At 42.2% G+C, this 15,912-nt stretch overlaps 1 protein-coding gene across 1 annotated transcript in view; it reads left to right on the forward strand.

Moving 5' to 3' along the window:
- The window catches only part of kalrna (kalirin RhoGEF kinase a), a 705,069-nt gene that overhangs the window by 653,364 nt on the left and 35,793 nt on the right, over positions 1–15,912 (forward strand). The window contains exons 52-53 of the mRNA XM_059966562.1: positions 5,832–5,859; positions 5,998–6,160. Coding sequence (XP_059822545.1) covers positions 5,832–5,859; positions 5,998–6,160 — 191 coding nt within the window. The remainder of the gene's footprint in view (positions 1–5,831; positions 5,860–5,997; positions 6,161–15,912) is intronic.

Genomic DNA, 15,912 nt, shown 5'->3' on the forward strand with positions numbered 1-15,912 from the left:
TCAATCAGGATTGTGAGAATGATGGTATTGAATGCTGAGCTATAGTCAATGAACAGCATCCTGATATAGGTGTTTGTGTTGTCCAGGTGGTCTAAAGCCATGTGGAGAGCCATTCTGATTGCATCTACCATTGACCCATTGTGGTAATAGGCAAATTGAAATGGATCCAGGTCCTTGCTGAGGCAGGAGTTCAGTCTAGTCATGACCAACCTCTCAAAGCATTCCATCACTGTCGATGTGAGTGCTACCAGGTGATAGTCATTAAGGCAGCTCACATTATTTTTCTTCGGCATTGGTATAATTGTTGCCTTTTTGAAGCAAGTGGGAACTTCTGCCCGTAGCAGTGAGAGGTTGAAAATGCCTTTGAATACTCCCACCAGTTGGCTGGCACAGGTTTTCAGAACCTTACCAGGTATTCCATTATGACCTTCCATCTTCCGAGGGTTCACTCTCTTTAAAGACAGCCTAACATCGACCTCTGAGACAGAGATCACAGAGTTATCAGGTGCAGCAGGAACCTTCACAGCTGTGGTTGTGTTCTCCCTTTCAAAGCAGGCATAGAAGGCGTTGAGTTCATCTGGTAGTGAAGCATCTCTGTCACTCGTGCTATTGGGTTTTGCTTTGTAGAAAGTAATGTCTTGCACACCCTGCCAGAGTCATCGTGCATCTGATGTCGCCTCCAACTTCGTTTGAAATTGTCTCTTTGCCCTTGAAATAGCCCTCCACAAATCATATCTGGTTTTCTGGTACAGGCCTGGGTCACCAGACTTAAATGCCACAGATCTAGCCTTCAGCAGACAATGTACCTCCTGGTTCATCCACGGCTTTTGGTTTGGAAATGTACAGTAAGTCTGCAGCATACTCATCCAGGTTTGAAGATGAATCCCTGAATACAGTCCAGTCCACCAATTCAAAGCAGTCCTGTAGGTACTCCTGTGCTTCCCTTGTCCATATCTTCTTGGTCCTCACTACTGGTGCTGTAGTCTTCCGTCTCTGCCTATACTCAGGGAGTAGAAGTACAGCCAGGTACAGTCAGACTTCCCGAAGTGAGGGTGTGGAATAGCACTGTAGGCATTCCTGATGGTGGTGTAGCAGCAGTCCAGTGTGTTGTTTCCTCTGGTATTGCAAGTGGTCGACTGATGGTAACTGAAAATACCTCTTCATTTTTTATCCACACTGATCCTAGTCCTGTATTTCCTACATTCTGCTGTGTCCTCTGTGTTATGTGTGTCAGACATTTTCTTTCTGAAACAACTTTCCCCTTCCATTTTCGAGTTCATCATCAGAGATAAAACTATTCTACGGTTGCAAAAAGCTCTATGGAATTATTAGAATAATTCAGTTATCTACTCTAAAACTTTTTAAATTGCTACCAAACTTGTTTGTGACAACTTCTGGACAAGTTTTCTAAAATTCATTCCATATTTGAGCTCCAGCGTATTTACAACATTAAGTTTCAATACCTATGCAAGGTCCAGTTGCTCGAATTAAAACAAGCTGAAGACTCTCATTTTCAAGATGATTTAAGTGGAGCCAAGTGGTGAAGCTGGTCTTGAATCCATCTGTCTTTCATTTCACTCCAATGACTTATAATGTTCATGTCTACAGATTAACCATACATATCATATTATTAAAAATAATAACAAATTTCCAAAAATTCATACAAAATGCTGGTGGAACACAGCAGGCCAGGCAGCATCTATAAGGAGAAGCACTTTCGACGTTTCGGGCCGAGACCCTTCATCAGGACTAACTGAAAGGAAAGATAGTAAGAGATTTGAAAGTACTGTGAATTTCACATTTCCCCCTCCCCCCACTACTTTCAAATCTCTTACTATCTTTCCTTTCGGTTAGTCCTGACGAAGGGTCTTGGCCCGAAACATCAACAGTGCTTCTCGCTATAGATGCTGCCTGGCCTGCTGTGTTCCACCAGCATTTTGTGTGTGTTGTTTGAATTTCCAGCATCTGCAGATTTCCTCACGTTTGCTCCAAAAATTCATATTCATTTTAACATGAATTTGCTCTCCAGTGAGTATTACTGATTTTACCTCTGGAAAATATTTTCAACAATAATTAAGTCTGAAAAATATTGCCTTTCCAAGCTGGGGTTATGTCCGAGAACATCACACTGAAATACTGATGCTTAATTGGTTGTAACTTCTGGGGACAAATTTGAAGAGAATGGTATGTTTCTTACTTACTGTCCATTACACCACCGGCATTTAGGGTAGCAATGAAGGTCCTCCATCTATGGCGACATTCAAGGCTTCCCTCATCATCGGTTTTCCCTACTGTCAGTTTTGCAAGACTCAAGAATACCATCACACCGTAACATAGCTGATTCTTCATTGCTGTTTCTGTAACAATTTTGTTTTACTAGTCAGGGTTGTTAGCCCAGAGCTGAACACCCGGACTGGTGGACCACTCTTAGTCTGATGTCTACCCTTTGGCCTATTTGGTCTGGGTGATCCTACCAAGAGCTGAAGCAAAGGGACCTGACTCCAGCCAACATAGCTCTCCCAAGTCACTGAGACATGCCTTCAAACCCAATGACAAGGTTATGGTCCTCTTGGAGGAGCATCTTTCTGCATAAATAAAATCTTGTCAGGAACTAATCAACTTCAGTGATTTAAAACATTATTTCATGTCTTAGCTTGGTGGTTTAAAAGAAAAATCTTATAATGCAGTCATGGCTTGACAATGCCAGAATTTTTATTCTTAATTGAACTTGAGAAGGTGACAGTGAGCCACATTCTGGTGAAGGTGTCCTACAATACTGCTCAGCAGACAGTTCCTAACTTAGAATCGATACTGTATACAGCTTAGAGGGGAACCTGCAGTTGATGGCCTTTTCAATGACCTGCTTTCTTTGTCTTTATGGTTGGAGAAATTTCTGGATTAGACAAGTCTAGGTGAGTGATGGCAGTGTCAGCTGGCAAGGTCCCACCAACGCTGCAAAATCCTCCAAATTTACTGATATGATAAGCAAAGCAATGGCTGTGCCATCTGCCAGACCAATAGACCCAGCATTGAGGCCCCAGTGATCACACTGAGGGTTAAATCATGTTGCTTGCATGTCCAACACCATACTTCTGTCTTGGGAGGAGATTAACAAGAGCAGAAGGAAGAAAAGATTCAAGAGTGGGCTCAGTATTCCCACTGTGGAGCATTCAGGATGGTGTTGGGAACATTGGGAATGCACAGAAGCCCCAGCAGGGCAGAAGGATTGCACTAATATGCAAACTGTCCATTAGCATCCCTGTCCTAATGGTAAAGAGCCTGTTTTCCTAGATAGGTACTATCAGTTACATCTAAACTCTAAATCCTGAGAGAAAGCGAGTCAACCTCAAGGGAGACGAATTGTCTAAGAAGAAAAAGTATTTTGTGAAAGGGGCATTTTAAGCTCCCATTACATCATTTAACTGTATTGCCACTTCTTATTCAATCAAAATTTATCAGCTCACATTTTTAATGCACCACATTTTATCCTTTGTGTGCCCACCTAGATTGTCTATGTCTCTTGAATCCGACAACTAACTTCCTCAATATTGACATTTCAAAACTTGCACTTTGACTATTTACAATTCCAAATTTCATTTTCAGTCCATATTTTTGTTTGAAAAATAACACCTTTCTCCCAAAAGCACTGTCAGAATCCAAAGTACTTGGTGAGAAGTATTTACTCACCAAGTACTTTGTAACTCTGCAGAAAATGTAAAAATTGAATTAATATTTATTATTGCTGATTGCTAAGAAAAAGTGGATAGTACGCAGCCCCTCCTCTTCCGCTCCATCGCCATGGCGGAGTTCAGTGAGTTGCTGCTGTCGGTGGTCGCCAGCCTCGGCGTCCACAAGGATGGGCGTGGTTCCCCTTCGACGCTTCAGTGAGTCTGCTTTTGGCCATGTCTGTGGTGGCTGAGGAAAAGTGTTTTTGCAGGGAGCTAGCGATGAGGTGAGGCCACATGACTACAACTCCCAGAAGGTCCCACTGATGCAACAAAAAGTTGGGGGTATTGTGGAGAGTCTGGAGGGTTGTCAGAGATTACAGCGGGAAATAGATAGGATGCAAAACTGGGCTGAGAAGTGGCAGATGGAGTTCAACACAGATATGTGTGAAGTGGTTCATTTCGACAGGTCAATTTTGAACACAATTTAACATTAATGGTAAGACTCTTGGGTAGTGTGGAGGGTCAGATAGATCTTGGGGTCTTTGTCCATATGACACTCAAAGCTGCTGTGCAGGTTGGCAGCATTGTTAAGAAGACTTCTGGTATGATGGCATTCATCAACTGTGGGATTGAGTTTAAGAGCTGTGAGGTAATGTTGAAGCTATATAAGGCCTGAGTTAGACCCCATTTGCAGTATCATGTTCAATTCTGGTCACCTCACTACAGAAAGGATGTGGATACTATAGAGGGAGTGCAGAGGAGATCTACACGGATGTTGCTTGGATTGGGGAGCGTGCCTTATGAGAATAGATTGAGTGAACTCGGCTTTTTCTCCTTGGAGCGACAGAGGATGAGAGGTGACCTGATAGAGGTGTATAAGATGATGAGAGGCATTGATCATGTGGATAGCCAGGGGCATTTCCCCAGGGTTGAAATGACTAACACTAGGGGACATAGTTTTAAGATGCTTGGAAGTACATACAGAGGGAATGTCAGGGGTAAGTTTCTTACACAGAGAGTGGTGGGTATGTGCAATGCGCTGCCGGAGGTGATGGTGGAGGTGGATACAATAGGATATTTTAAAAGACTCTTAGAGAAGTGCATGGAGCTTAGAAACACAGAGGGCTATGCAGTAGGGAATTCCAGACAGTCTCTAGAGTAGGTTGCACGGTCGGCACAACATTGTGGGCCAAAGGGCCTGTAATGTGCTGTAGATTTCTATGCTCTACGAAAAGAACTAAGCCAGACATTTGACTGCTATCAAATTCACATCTTAGTAAGGTAATGGGAAAAGTTAAAAAAAAATGTGCAATGCTTTGATGAGGCATTATTCTTCCAGAGGACGTCATTTAAAACAATTGAACTTTGTAAAGCCTCCCCTGCATCTGAGAGGCTTTTATGAGACCTCATGTCCTCATAGTTTCTACCAAGGATCTGTTGCATCCTCAAGTTGAGGGGTGTATCCCTCATTTGTGATGTATCATGACAGGTGGAGCTCACTTTTGGTAAGTTGGCAATTTGACAACAGTTGCCATGGCTGAGTATGGCTGTGGATGTTCTGCTGATCTGAAGTCCACAGATTTATAATGGTAAGAAAATGGAAAAAACCTACATTGTGTGATGGAACATTTCGAGGAACATTTAAGAAGGAGTAGGAGAAATGAAAATAGAGAACACAGCTGGTAAAGATAATACACACTATATATAAATAATCTTTCATACAATCACATCAATTCATAATCCCATAAGAGATGAAAGGGTACTGAACTTCTGCTGAGGGCAGTTGTGATCTCTTCAAGCCTTATTACAGATTCCACACAATGGGCTCTGATCATTTTGTTGGATGTCAAAGTTCATTTGAAATCCAGTCAGTTAAAAGCAGATGCTTTTTGGTGGGTCACTCAGTTCAGTGATGAGTCAAGTTGAGACGCACTTCTTACACCGGATTCTAGTGTTTGAACTAGTCTAATTCTAGTTTTAACAAACTAGTATTTGTTAAGATAATTTCAAATTGTACCTTGTTCAAATCACTTTTTTAAGCTTTATAGTTACCCGGTTCAAATAAGTTTATCATACCAAAAACCGATTTATTTAATTTGAGTTGCAACTCATCAAATATACTCTTTATACTGACAACAAATTTTTCTTTTTTTTTTGCTGCAGTTGCTAAATCCAAATTTTATTCATGAAGGTATGTTAATCCTTAAATATTCATGGTGTTGAAGTTGTGATATTGTAATTCAGATAATTAAAGATGATGTTGAATGCTTTGCACACTGTATAGTATTGATCTTATTTTCACTGGCTTCAGTATTTTCTTTTTATACAGTGGCACCTGAATTTCTGATCCCCTTGGCTGACTTGACATGTGCTATTGGAGAGACAATCATTTTGCGCTGTAAAGTCTGTGGAAGACCAAAACCCACTGTCACCTGGAAAGCGCCCGACCAAAGTGTGCTTGTGCATGACAGTCGTTACACTCCATCACTCAGGTAACCTCATTGGCTAGATCTTCATAAATTGTAGCAAATTATAATGAAATTAACATTGCCCGTCTTCAGAAAGTGAACACCTGAGAAGCTCGTCTTCCAACAATGGTAAAAACTATATGAAAGAGTTTTGTTGATTTGACTGATGCTATTGAAATCAACATAGATAATGTCAATCTCTTATTTGTTAGTAATGCATACCAATATGCCACCAATTCTATTTTTATACAAGTGCCAATTTTCAAACAATGTCTCTATCAAAGAAAATTATGACAATTGAGCTTGTTAATGCTCCACAAGTTGAAAAATAAGGTCAAAAACGAGGCAATATCTTGTTTCATTGTGTGTCGCACAATAGTTGTAATAAATTAATGTGAGCTGCTGACTTTTCAAGAAACTATTCAGTTATCAATTGTCTCCAAATTGGTTTTACATTATTGTAGAACCTGTTCAGTGATGGTGCGAGTGAAGTGGTTCAGGAGCCTGATGGCAGAGGTGTAATAACTGTTCCTTTACCTGGTGGTGCAGGTCACCGGGGCTCCAGTACCTTCTTCCTGATGGCAGCAATTAAGAACAGAGTATGGCCTGGACAATGGGGTTGTCAGAAGGTGTAGAGGAGGCTTGGCCCAAAAGCAAAGATGATTCAACGATGAACAGTGACATTAACAATAAACTGCAAAATATCTCGCCATGAGGGGTCACAAAACAAGAGAGAACAGTTACTAAACTCCACAGGCAATATTGTAACTGAAAGCTAGGAGCAATTGGTTGAGGCTGGCTGGTTTGATGGGGAAATGAGGACTGTGGCTGAGAGCTGGGTTTAGATAGGCTGCAGGTGATGAATGGGAAGCGAACAGCAGGTGACTCCTTTTAGCTGGGTGGAGACTGCATGGTGCTTGCCTGTGCAGGCCTGATAGGACTCTCCCCACCCCTCTTAAGGCCAGCACCTTACAGTCCATAATAATCCAAATGAGTCCAGTGGAACTCCTCAACATGTAACTGGACAGCACCCAAGACCTCTCCTCCAGGTCATATCCTTCCCGGTCGACCGGGTACTGCACACCCCATCCACGACAATGTGAGTCCATTAACTGGTAAATCGTATACACTGCACCACCTTCCACTGTTCTGGATTCTGGAGGCGCGGGTTCAAGTGGGTTGAGTGGTCCATGGACAATGCACTTGAAGCAGGACATGTGGAAGATGGGTGTCACCCTGAAGAACGATGGCAGCTGGAGAAGGTAACTGACAGGATTATTGCGATGGGTGGTCGTGAAGGGACCAATGAACTGGGGAGTGAGAGTTGGAACACAGGAGCAGATCTCAGGTGGACAGCCAGACACAGTCCCCAGGTCAGAGGGGTCTGGCTTGGCCTGGCTGCAGTAAGCATGACTGGCAGTTAGGATGACCCTCTTAGCCCTCTTCCAAGCTCTGTGGCAGAGGCAAATCAAGGCTCTGGCAGAAGAACTCTGCACTGTTGGCCTCTCTGCAGAGAACAATGGGGGCTGGTCATCATGAAGCAACCAAAGGGTGACGTACCCATGGCAGAAGAGGTGTGTAGACTGTGGGGCAGTTTGGCCCAGAGCAGATACTCTTCCGTGTGGAAGGGTCAGAGTCGCTGAAACACCCAGATATAACTCCACTTGCTGATTGGCTATTTCTGACCGACCTTTGGTCTGTGGATGATAGACTGCGGTGTGGAGGAGGAAGCAGAAGGCTTGCCAGAAGATGGAGATGAATTGTAGGCCCCTCTGCCTCACAATGTCCCATCGTAGAGTTGAACATTCATGAGAAGGCAGCGCCACGTTATGTCTTCTCACCCACTTTGAAAAGGAGAATATAACTACAGCTGTGAAGATCCCTGCTGCACCCAGTGACCCTGTGATCTCTGTCTCAGAGGCCGATGTTAGGCTGTCTTTAAACAATTATACCAGTGCCTAAGAAGAATAATGTAAGCTGCCTTAATGACTATCACTGGGGAGCACTCACAGCTATAGTGATAAAATACGTTGAGAGGTTGGTCATGACTAAACTTAACTCCTGCCTCAGCAAGGACCTGGACCCACTGCAATTTGCCTACCGCCACAATAGGTCAACAGCAAGTGCATTCTCATTGGCTCTTCACACGGCCTTGGACCACCTGGACAACACAAATTCCTATGTCAGGATGCTGTTCATCAACTATGGTCAGTGTTTACTACCATCATTCCCACAATCCTGATTGAGTAGTTGCAGAACCTGGGCCTCTGTACCTCCCTCTGCAATTGGATCCTCAACTTCCTAACCAGAAGACCACAATCTGTGCGGATTAGTGATAACATCTCCTCCTCGCTGATGATCAACACTGGTGCACCTAAGGAGTGTGTGCTTAGCCCACTGCTCTACTCTCTCCATACCCATGACTGTGTGGCTAGGCATAGCACAAGTACCATCTATAAATTTGCTGATGATACAACCATTGTTGGTAGAACCTCAGATGGTGATAAGAGGGCATACAGGATCAAGATATGCCAACCAGTGGAGTGATGTCACAGCAACAATGTGGCACTTAACGTCAGGAAGCAAAAGAGCTGATTGTGGATCTCAGGAAGGGTAAACAAAGGATCACATACCAATCCTCATAGTGGGATCAGAAGTGGAGAGAGTGAGCAGTTTCAAGTTCCTGGGTGTCAAGTTCTCTGAGGACCTAAACTGGTTTCAACATTTTGATTGAGTTATAAGGAAAGCAAGACAGTGACTGTACTTCATTAGGAGTTTGTAGAGATATGGTATGTCAACAAATACACTCAAAAGCTTCTATAGATGTACCGTGGAGAGCATTCTGACAGGCTGCATCACTGTCTGGTATGGAGAGGCTACTGCACAGGACTGAAAGAAGCTACAGAGGGTTGTAAATTTGGTCGGCTCCATCTTGGGTACTAGCCTACGAAGTACCCAGGTCATCTTCAGGGAGCAGTGTCTCTGAAAGGCAGCATCCATTATTAAGGACCTCCAGCACCCAGGCCATGCCCCTTTCTCACTGTTACCATCAGGTAGGAGGTATAAAGTCTGAGGGCACACACTCAGCAACTCAGGAACAGCTTTTTCCCCTCTGCTGTCCAATTCCTAAATGGACATTGAAGCTTTGGACACAACCTCACTTTTTTTAATATATGCAGTATTATTTCTGGTTTTTGCACAATTTTTAATCTATTCAATATACATAGACTGTAATTGATTTATTTATATACTTTTTTCTATTTTTTCTTCCTCTTCTATATTATGTATTGTACTGAACTGCTGCTGCTAAGTGAACAAATTTCACGCCACACGCCAGTGATAATAAACCTGATTCTGATTCTTCTGTCCTCACTGAGCGAAGGTTGTCTTGGCAACCACATCAATTGTGTCCACCTCTGCCACAGAAGATCTGGAGGGATCCAGACGGCAGAGAACGGGGGCGGTGGTGAAGCATCTCCTGAGCTCTTCAAAAGCGTGGTCCTTAGCAGCAAACCAGGTTATCCATGAAGTAGATGATTTGGTGAGGGAAATGAGAGGAGTGGTGATTTAGCTGTAGTTTCTGATGATTTGTTGTTATAAGTTGGAGAAGCCCAAGAAGTGCTGTAGCCATTTGGAGGGAGTTCAGTCGCATCAGCAATGACGCATATTTTCTCTAGTCCATGGTAATGCCTTGGCGTGAAAGGATGTAACCCAGAAATGAAATGACTGGGATGTGGAACTTGCAAAACAGCTGGTTTTTGAGGAGATGCTGAAGGACTGAACAGACATGACAGTCTTAGTCTTGGAGGTCCATGGAGAAGGTGAGAATGTCGATGTAGACAGACATGAACCTGTGCAGCATGTCTCAAAGGATCTTGTTAATGAAGGCTTGGAAAATGGCTGGACTGTTGGAGAGTCTGAAAGGCATCACCAAGTATTCATAGTGGCCAGTGAGAGTTATGTGCAGTCTTCCGCTTATCCTCCTGGCATAGGTGGATTGGGCTGTACGCTCTTTGTAGATCCAGTTTGCTGAAGATCTGGTCTTTGTGCAGTGTTTTAAGTGCACTATCCATCAAGGGAGTGGGCAGTGGTTCTTAATGCTGACTCTGTTCAGTCTGTAGTAGTCAATGCAGGAATGGAGATCTCCATCTTTCTTCTTGTCAAAGAAGAATCTGCACCAGCTGTGGATTGGGATGATCGGATGAAGCCGTGTTATAGCACTTTGGTGATGGAGTCATTCGTGGCTTGAATCTCAGGAAGGGAAAGGGAGGACAGACAACCTTGGGGGAGGGGTGGTGCCTGGGAGGAGGTTGATCACACTGTTGCGTGTCTCTGAGGCGGCAAGGCGCTCGCCTCCCTCTTATCGAAGGCAATAGCAATGTCATGGTGTTCCTGTGGGAATTTGATGAGGTTGAGGTCTTTCTCTGTCTCCAGGGATTTATGGGGTGATGTTGCCGGCAGCTGGTTCAGCATGTGGGTCCCCAACTGAGCAGTGAACTGATGACCAAGCACAGTGAGGGCCATGAGTGAAGAGCCATGGGTAACCCAAAATGTGAGGAGTGTTGGATGAATCGATAAAGAGGAATTGGATGGACCCATGGTGCTCTCTGATGCTCAGGTCAAGTTTATTGTCATTTAACTATACACATGTACTGTCAAATGAGACGATGTTTCTCTAAAACAGGATGTAAAGCCCAGTCATACACATAACACGCATACAACACACAATAACTTAGGAAAGTAGGGATAGAATCTACAGATGATTTACGCATAAATAAACAAAGTAAAGTGCCTAAATTCAATATTGTCAGGTACAGAGCAGATTAACCAGTGACACTTCAAATATGATGCAGAAGGGAGTTCAGAGGGAAGAAACTGTTTCCCATCCAGACCGTTCTTGGTTTATGCATCGTAGACCCCTACCTGGTGGTAGAAAGTCAGAGGATGCTGGATGGATGGGTGGGATCCCTGATTATAATAAGACCCAGCGTCTAGAGGCTATGTGCACTCTGTGACCATCCCAGACTCCAAAGGTCATCTGTCAATGGTGTGATGTAGAAGAGGTTGGAGCTATGCTCAGTAGGGAGTACAAGCTGCGCACACTGAGTCTGGTCCAGAAAGATGCTTGCTACATCAGAATCCACCAGAGCCTCTAGTGTGCATAGAGCCGTCAGAGAATGGAGGGGAACAGAGAGAGAGTGTTGGGCGATGGTGCTGGAATTAGGGGCCATGGAGCTTACCAGCTCGAGGAGCCTCTCATCTCTACCTGGTGGTGCTGTTTCCCGCATCTAAGTGGACATCTTATGCGTGGGTGATCAGCTACTCTTCAGTAAGTGCACAGGTTCTTTCTCCACCAGCACTCATGCTTTTCAGGGTTAAGGAAGCTCTCCTTAAATGCATGGGTTCTGGAGGCTGCACTGGCGAGGGTCCTGCAGCCTGAAATGGTTCTGGGGACAGAACTGCAATTCTGGCTGGTGATCTGGAAAATCGTTCCATAAGATGCTTGTCAATACAGAGAATCGAGGTAATGTGGCTTTTGAAGTCGGTGGGCATCTCCCAGGTAGATAGCTCATCTTTCAAGCACTTCGAGAATCCATGCTGGAAATGGGGCAGCAGTGCTTCTGCATTCCAACAGCACTGAATTCCAAGGTGTAATCCAGCACCAAATGTAAGCCTTAACGCAGGGGAAGTGACTCATTCATTGCCTCTCTCCCACTTCCCAGACGGTCAAATACCCAGCACATTTCAGCAGTGATTTCCTCTTATTTATTGCAAATGGGGGACTTACGTCCCAGTTACTGGCAGCCCAGATCAGAGCTCGCCCAGTCAAGAGAGAGATGACAAAGGCAATCTTGGCTCAGTGTGTAGAATACAGAGATGGTCGGAGGTCAAAGTGTAAGACACACGGAGACAGGAAGCTGTGGCATCAGTTGGGACTCCATCAAAGCATTCAGGCACAAGAATCTGGGGCACTGAGGGAGAAGGTTGTCTGGCATGGGTTGTAATGACGGAGAGTTCATTGAGAGTCAATTGGTTCCTGCTGCTCCTGGATCGTGTACCACGCCAGCTGATGGCTTCCTTTAGGCAAACAATCACTGGTTCACTCATCCTGTCAGAAAACGTAGAGGAACCTGAAATCGGAGCAGCGGAGGCAATTCAGTGATGAATGATAACTTCAATAAAAGACCACAAAAATACAAGCCACAAGGGTCCACAAAACAAGAGGGAATCGATACTGGTTAACAATGTACAAAGTAACTGAAGGCTAGGAGCAACTGGGTGAGGTTAGCTGGTTTGACGGGTGAACAAGGTCTGTGGAGGAGAATTGGGTTTAGATAGGCTGCAGGTGATGAGTTGGAAATGACTGACAGTGGAGACTGTGAGGTGCCCACCTATGCACGCCTGAAAAAGGCATCCTTGATGACGGATGCTGCTCTCCTGTGACAGTGCTCCATGTCGATGTGCTCAATGGTGGGGAGAGCTCTACCCGTGATGGATTGAGCCACATCCACTACTTTCTGTAGTCTTTTCAATTCAAGAGCACTGGTGCTTCCATACCAGGCTGTGATACAACCAGTCAGTATACTCAACACTGCCATCTATAAAAGTTTGTCAAAGTTTTTGATGACTTTTATTTTCCAAATGAGCCTAAGTTGTTGGCTTATGTAAAGGTGTATTTAGTTTTCTTTCGTCAAGCTGAATGTTACCAAATATGAAGGTATTGACATAATTTGCGCATTACCAAGACTTGGAAATAAATAAATGAGTAGGTTAGAATTGGTGCTGAAAATCATGCTGTAAATTATTATGGGGCCAAAAAATATCAATACTTGCAGCGAAGTAGGCTCTTGAATGTGTGGGACAGTTTTCATGAATTGGTACAATTGCATTGGCATTGAAATCTACCTTCAGGACTTTGTTTCTGTTCTCAGTACTCTCTTTATCACTATATCTAATTACAGTGGTAGGTATATCAGGAATAAGGTGTATGCCAGGCCTGTGTTGTACTGTGATCCTAACCACACTCAAGTCTCCAAATGCCATAACATTTTCGGCTGGGCAATCAGGCTTGATCCAATGAAGTTCAGAGGCTTTTACCCAGTGCTCTTAACTCTGAAAGCCATTATTGTGGCCTTTCTGGAGGTAAGAACAATCTAAAAAGCCTCTTCGGGGATGGCTACAATTATTTAAGAGAGCCTTAAGCAACATCACAGCATGTTGAGAACATACCCTGAGAACCATTGTCTGCATCACAGAAGAGGAAATCATATCTACTCTCCTCACATGTTATCACGGTGTCGGATCAAATCTACTGGCACCTTTTATGTCCCTCATTTGATATTTCATTCTTTTGAAGTTAGTGGAGCTAGTCATCTGGTCAACAGACTCACTGATTCATACTTGCCCAATTCACACTCATTCATTGCAGACTCTGCTTGAGAAGAGCTCTACATACCTCAGTAACCTCATGAGAGTCCTGAAGAATTATCTTGGCCCAAAACATAGACTGTTTGCTCTTTTCCATAGATGCTGCCTGCCCTGCTGAGCTCCTCCAGTAATCTGTGTGTGTTGCTCATCACCCTTGTGTTCCTCTTTCAATGGCTCCCATAACATCTAAAATGTGGAGAAGTACAGTTAATTGAGATGTGAACAAATTTGGTGTGATTCTTCTTCTGAGGTTTTTTATGGCAGTTGAGAAACAGATTTAATGTTCATTACAGTCACCTTCCGAACTGCAGTATGGGTATGATATCCATTTCATTTTTAATCTTTTTTATTGATTTAAAAATATATAAAGACAAATACAAATCAGAGGAGAAGTTATATCAATACATATTCCAATGGAAGTACAAACAACAAAAAAGGAGTGTACACTGTCAAAATCATATATAGTATAATATTGAGCTCCTCAATATCCACCACTCCTTAACAATTCAAAAAAAAGATCAAAAATTGCTATTATTAAGAAAAAGAAAAAACCCACTGAAGTAACCTAGAACAGATAAAAAGAAGACTGGGCATTCCATTTGAGGATATAATTACAAAAACAGGGGAGGGAAATCCTTCCGGTCAAATCTGAAAAGCCACAGAGAAGAAGAAAAGAGATTACCTAAAAAGAATGGGAAAAAAAGTAAAACAAGAAGAAAATTTAAATCATATGAAAATATCGAATGAAAGGTCGCCAGGTTTGCTCAAGTTCAAAAGATGCATCAAACGTCCGACTTCTAATTTTCTCCAAGCTTAAACACGGCACAATGGAAGAGAGTCAAAAAAAAACAGCAGGTGGATTGGAATCTTTCCAATGCAACAAAACAGCTCTCCAGCCAATAAAGTTGAAAAAGCTACTTATTTAATGTTATACAAAACCAAATTGTATGAGTTCAGGTAGCCACCTCAGCATTACATAGGTGGGATTTACATTAGAAAAAATATGCACTAGTTTATCTTTTGACATATGTGTCCTGTGCACTACCTTGAACTGAATCAAGGAGTGATGGGCGCAAATGGATGAATTGTTGACTAAATGATAAATTTTATTCCATTGATCATCTGAAAGTGACTCCTGAAGTTCCAATTCCCAAGCACGTTTAACCTTATCATTAGACATCATTTGTAAATTCATAAGTGGTTTATATATAATGGCTGTCAATCCTTTTTGAGATGATTTAAGCTAAAAAATAACGCCTATCATATTTGGTAAATGAGCAAATGGATAGGTCAGTAATAAATCTCATTAAAAATTCCTAACTTGTAAATATCTAAAAAACTGTGCATTAGATATATCATATTTATCCACTAACTGCGAAAAAGACATAAACAGTTCTCTAAAAACAAATCTAAAAATGTTTTTATTCCCTTAGTTTTCCATATTAAAAAGGCCTTATCCAGAATTGATGGTTTAAAAAAAATAGTTAAGATGGATATTACTAGAGAGAACAAAGTTATTCAAATCAAAAAATCTGCGAAACTGAAACCAAATTTTTAATGTATGTCTAACCATGGGACTAAAATCTTGTCTACCAATCCCAGAAAACAAAAAAGGGAAGAGGAGCTCCCAGTAAGGAAGCCAAAGAAAACCCCCCAACCGAGCTCTCCTCCAAGTCCACCCATGACGGACAGTCCTGGTTATCTGTACTGTAAATCCAAAAAGTAATATAACGAACACTAATTGCCCAATAGTAAAATCTAAAGTTTGGTAACGCCAATCCTCCATCTTATTTTGATTTTTGCAATAAAACTTCACTCAATCTAGAAATCTTATTATTCCAGATATATGACAGGATCATAGAATCTATTCTATCGAACGTTTTCAGGACAAAGGATGGAACAGCTTGAAACATATATAGAAATTTTGGTAAAATTACTATTTTTATGACATTTATTTGACCAATTAACGACATCGTCATAGGCGACCATTTAGAAAGCATTTGTTTTGTATATTCAATTAGAGGAAGAAAATTATACTTTTATAGATCTTTAAAATTTTTAGTAATTTTAATACCAAGATAGGTAAAATAATTTTTAGCAATATTAAAGGGTATTTGATCATAATAATCAGAATACTTATTAATAGGAAATAATTCACTTTTATGTAAATTTATTTTATATCCAGAGAAAATACTAAATTCAGTAAATATGGATATCATAGAGGGAATAGATTTCCTAGGGTCTGAAATATAAACTAATAAATCATCTGTGTATAACGAAACCTTATGTAATTTATCCCCTCTCGTAATACCCTGAACAGAGTTAGAATCCCCAAGAGCAATAGCAAG

This window comes from Hypanus sabinus, chromosome 4 (genome assembly GCF_030144855.1).
Source record: "Hypanus sabinus isolate sHypSab1 chromosome 4, sHypSab1.hap1, whole genome shotgun sequence".
NCBI classification, from domain to species: Eukaryota; Metazoa; Chordata; class Chondrichthyes; order Myliobatiformes; family Dasyatidae; genus Hypanus; species Hypanus sabinus.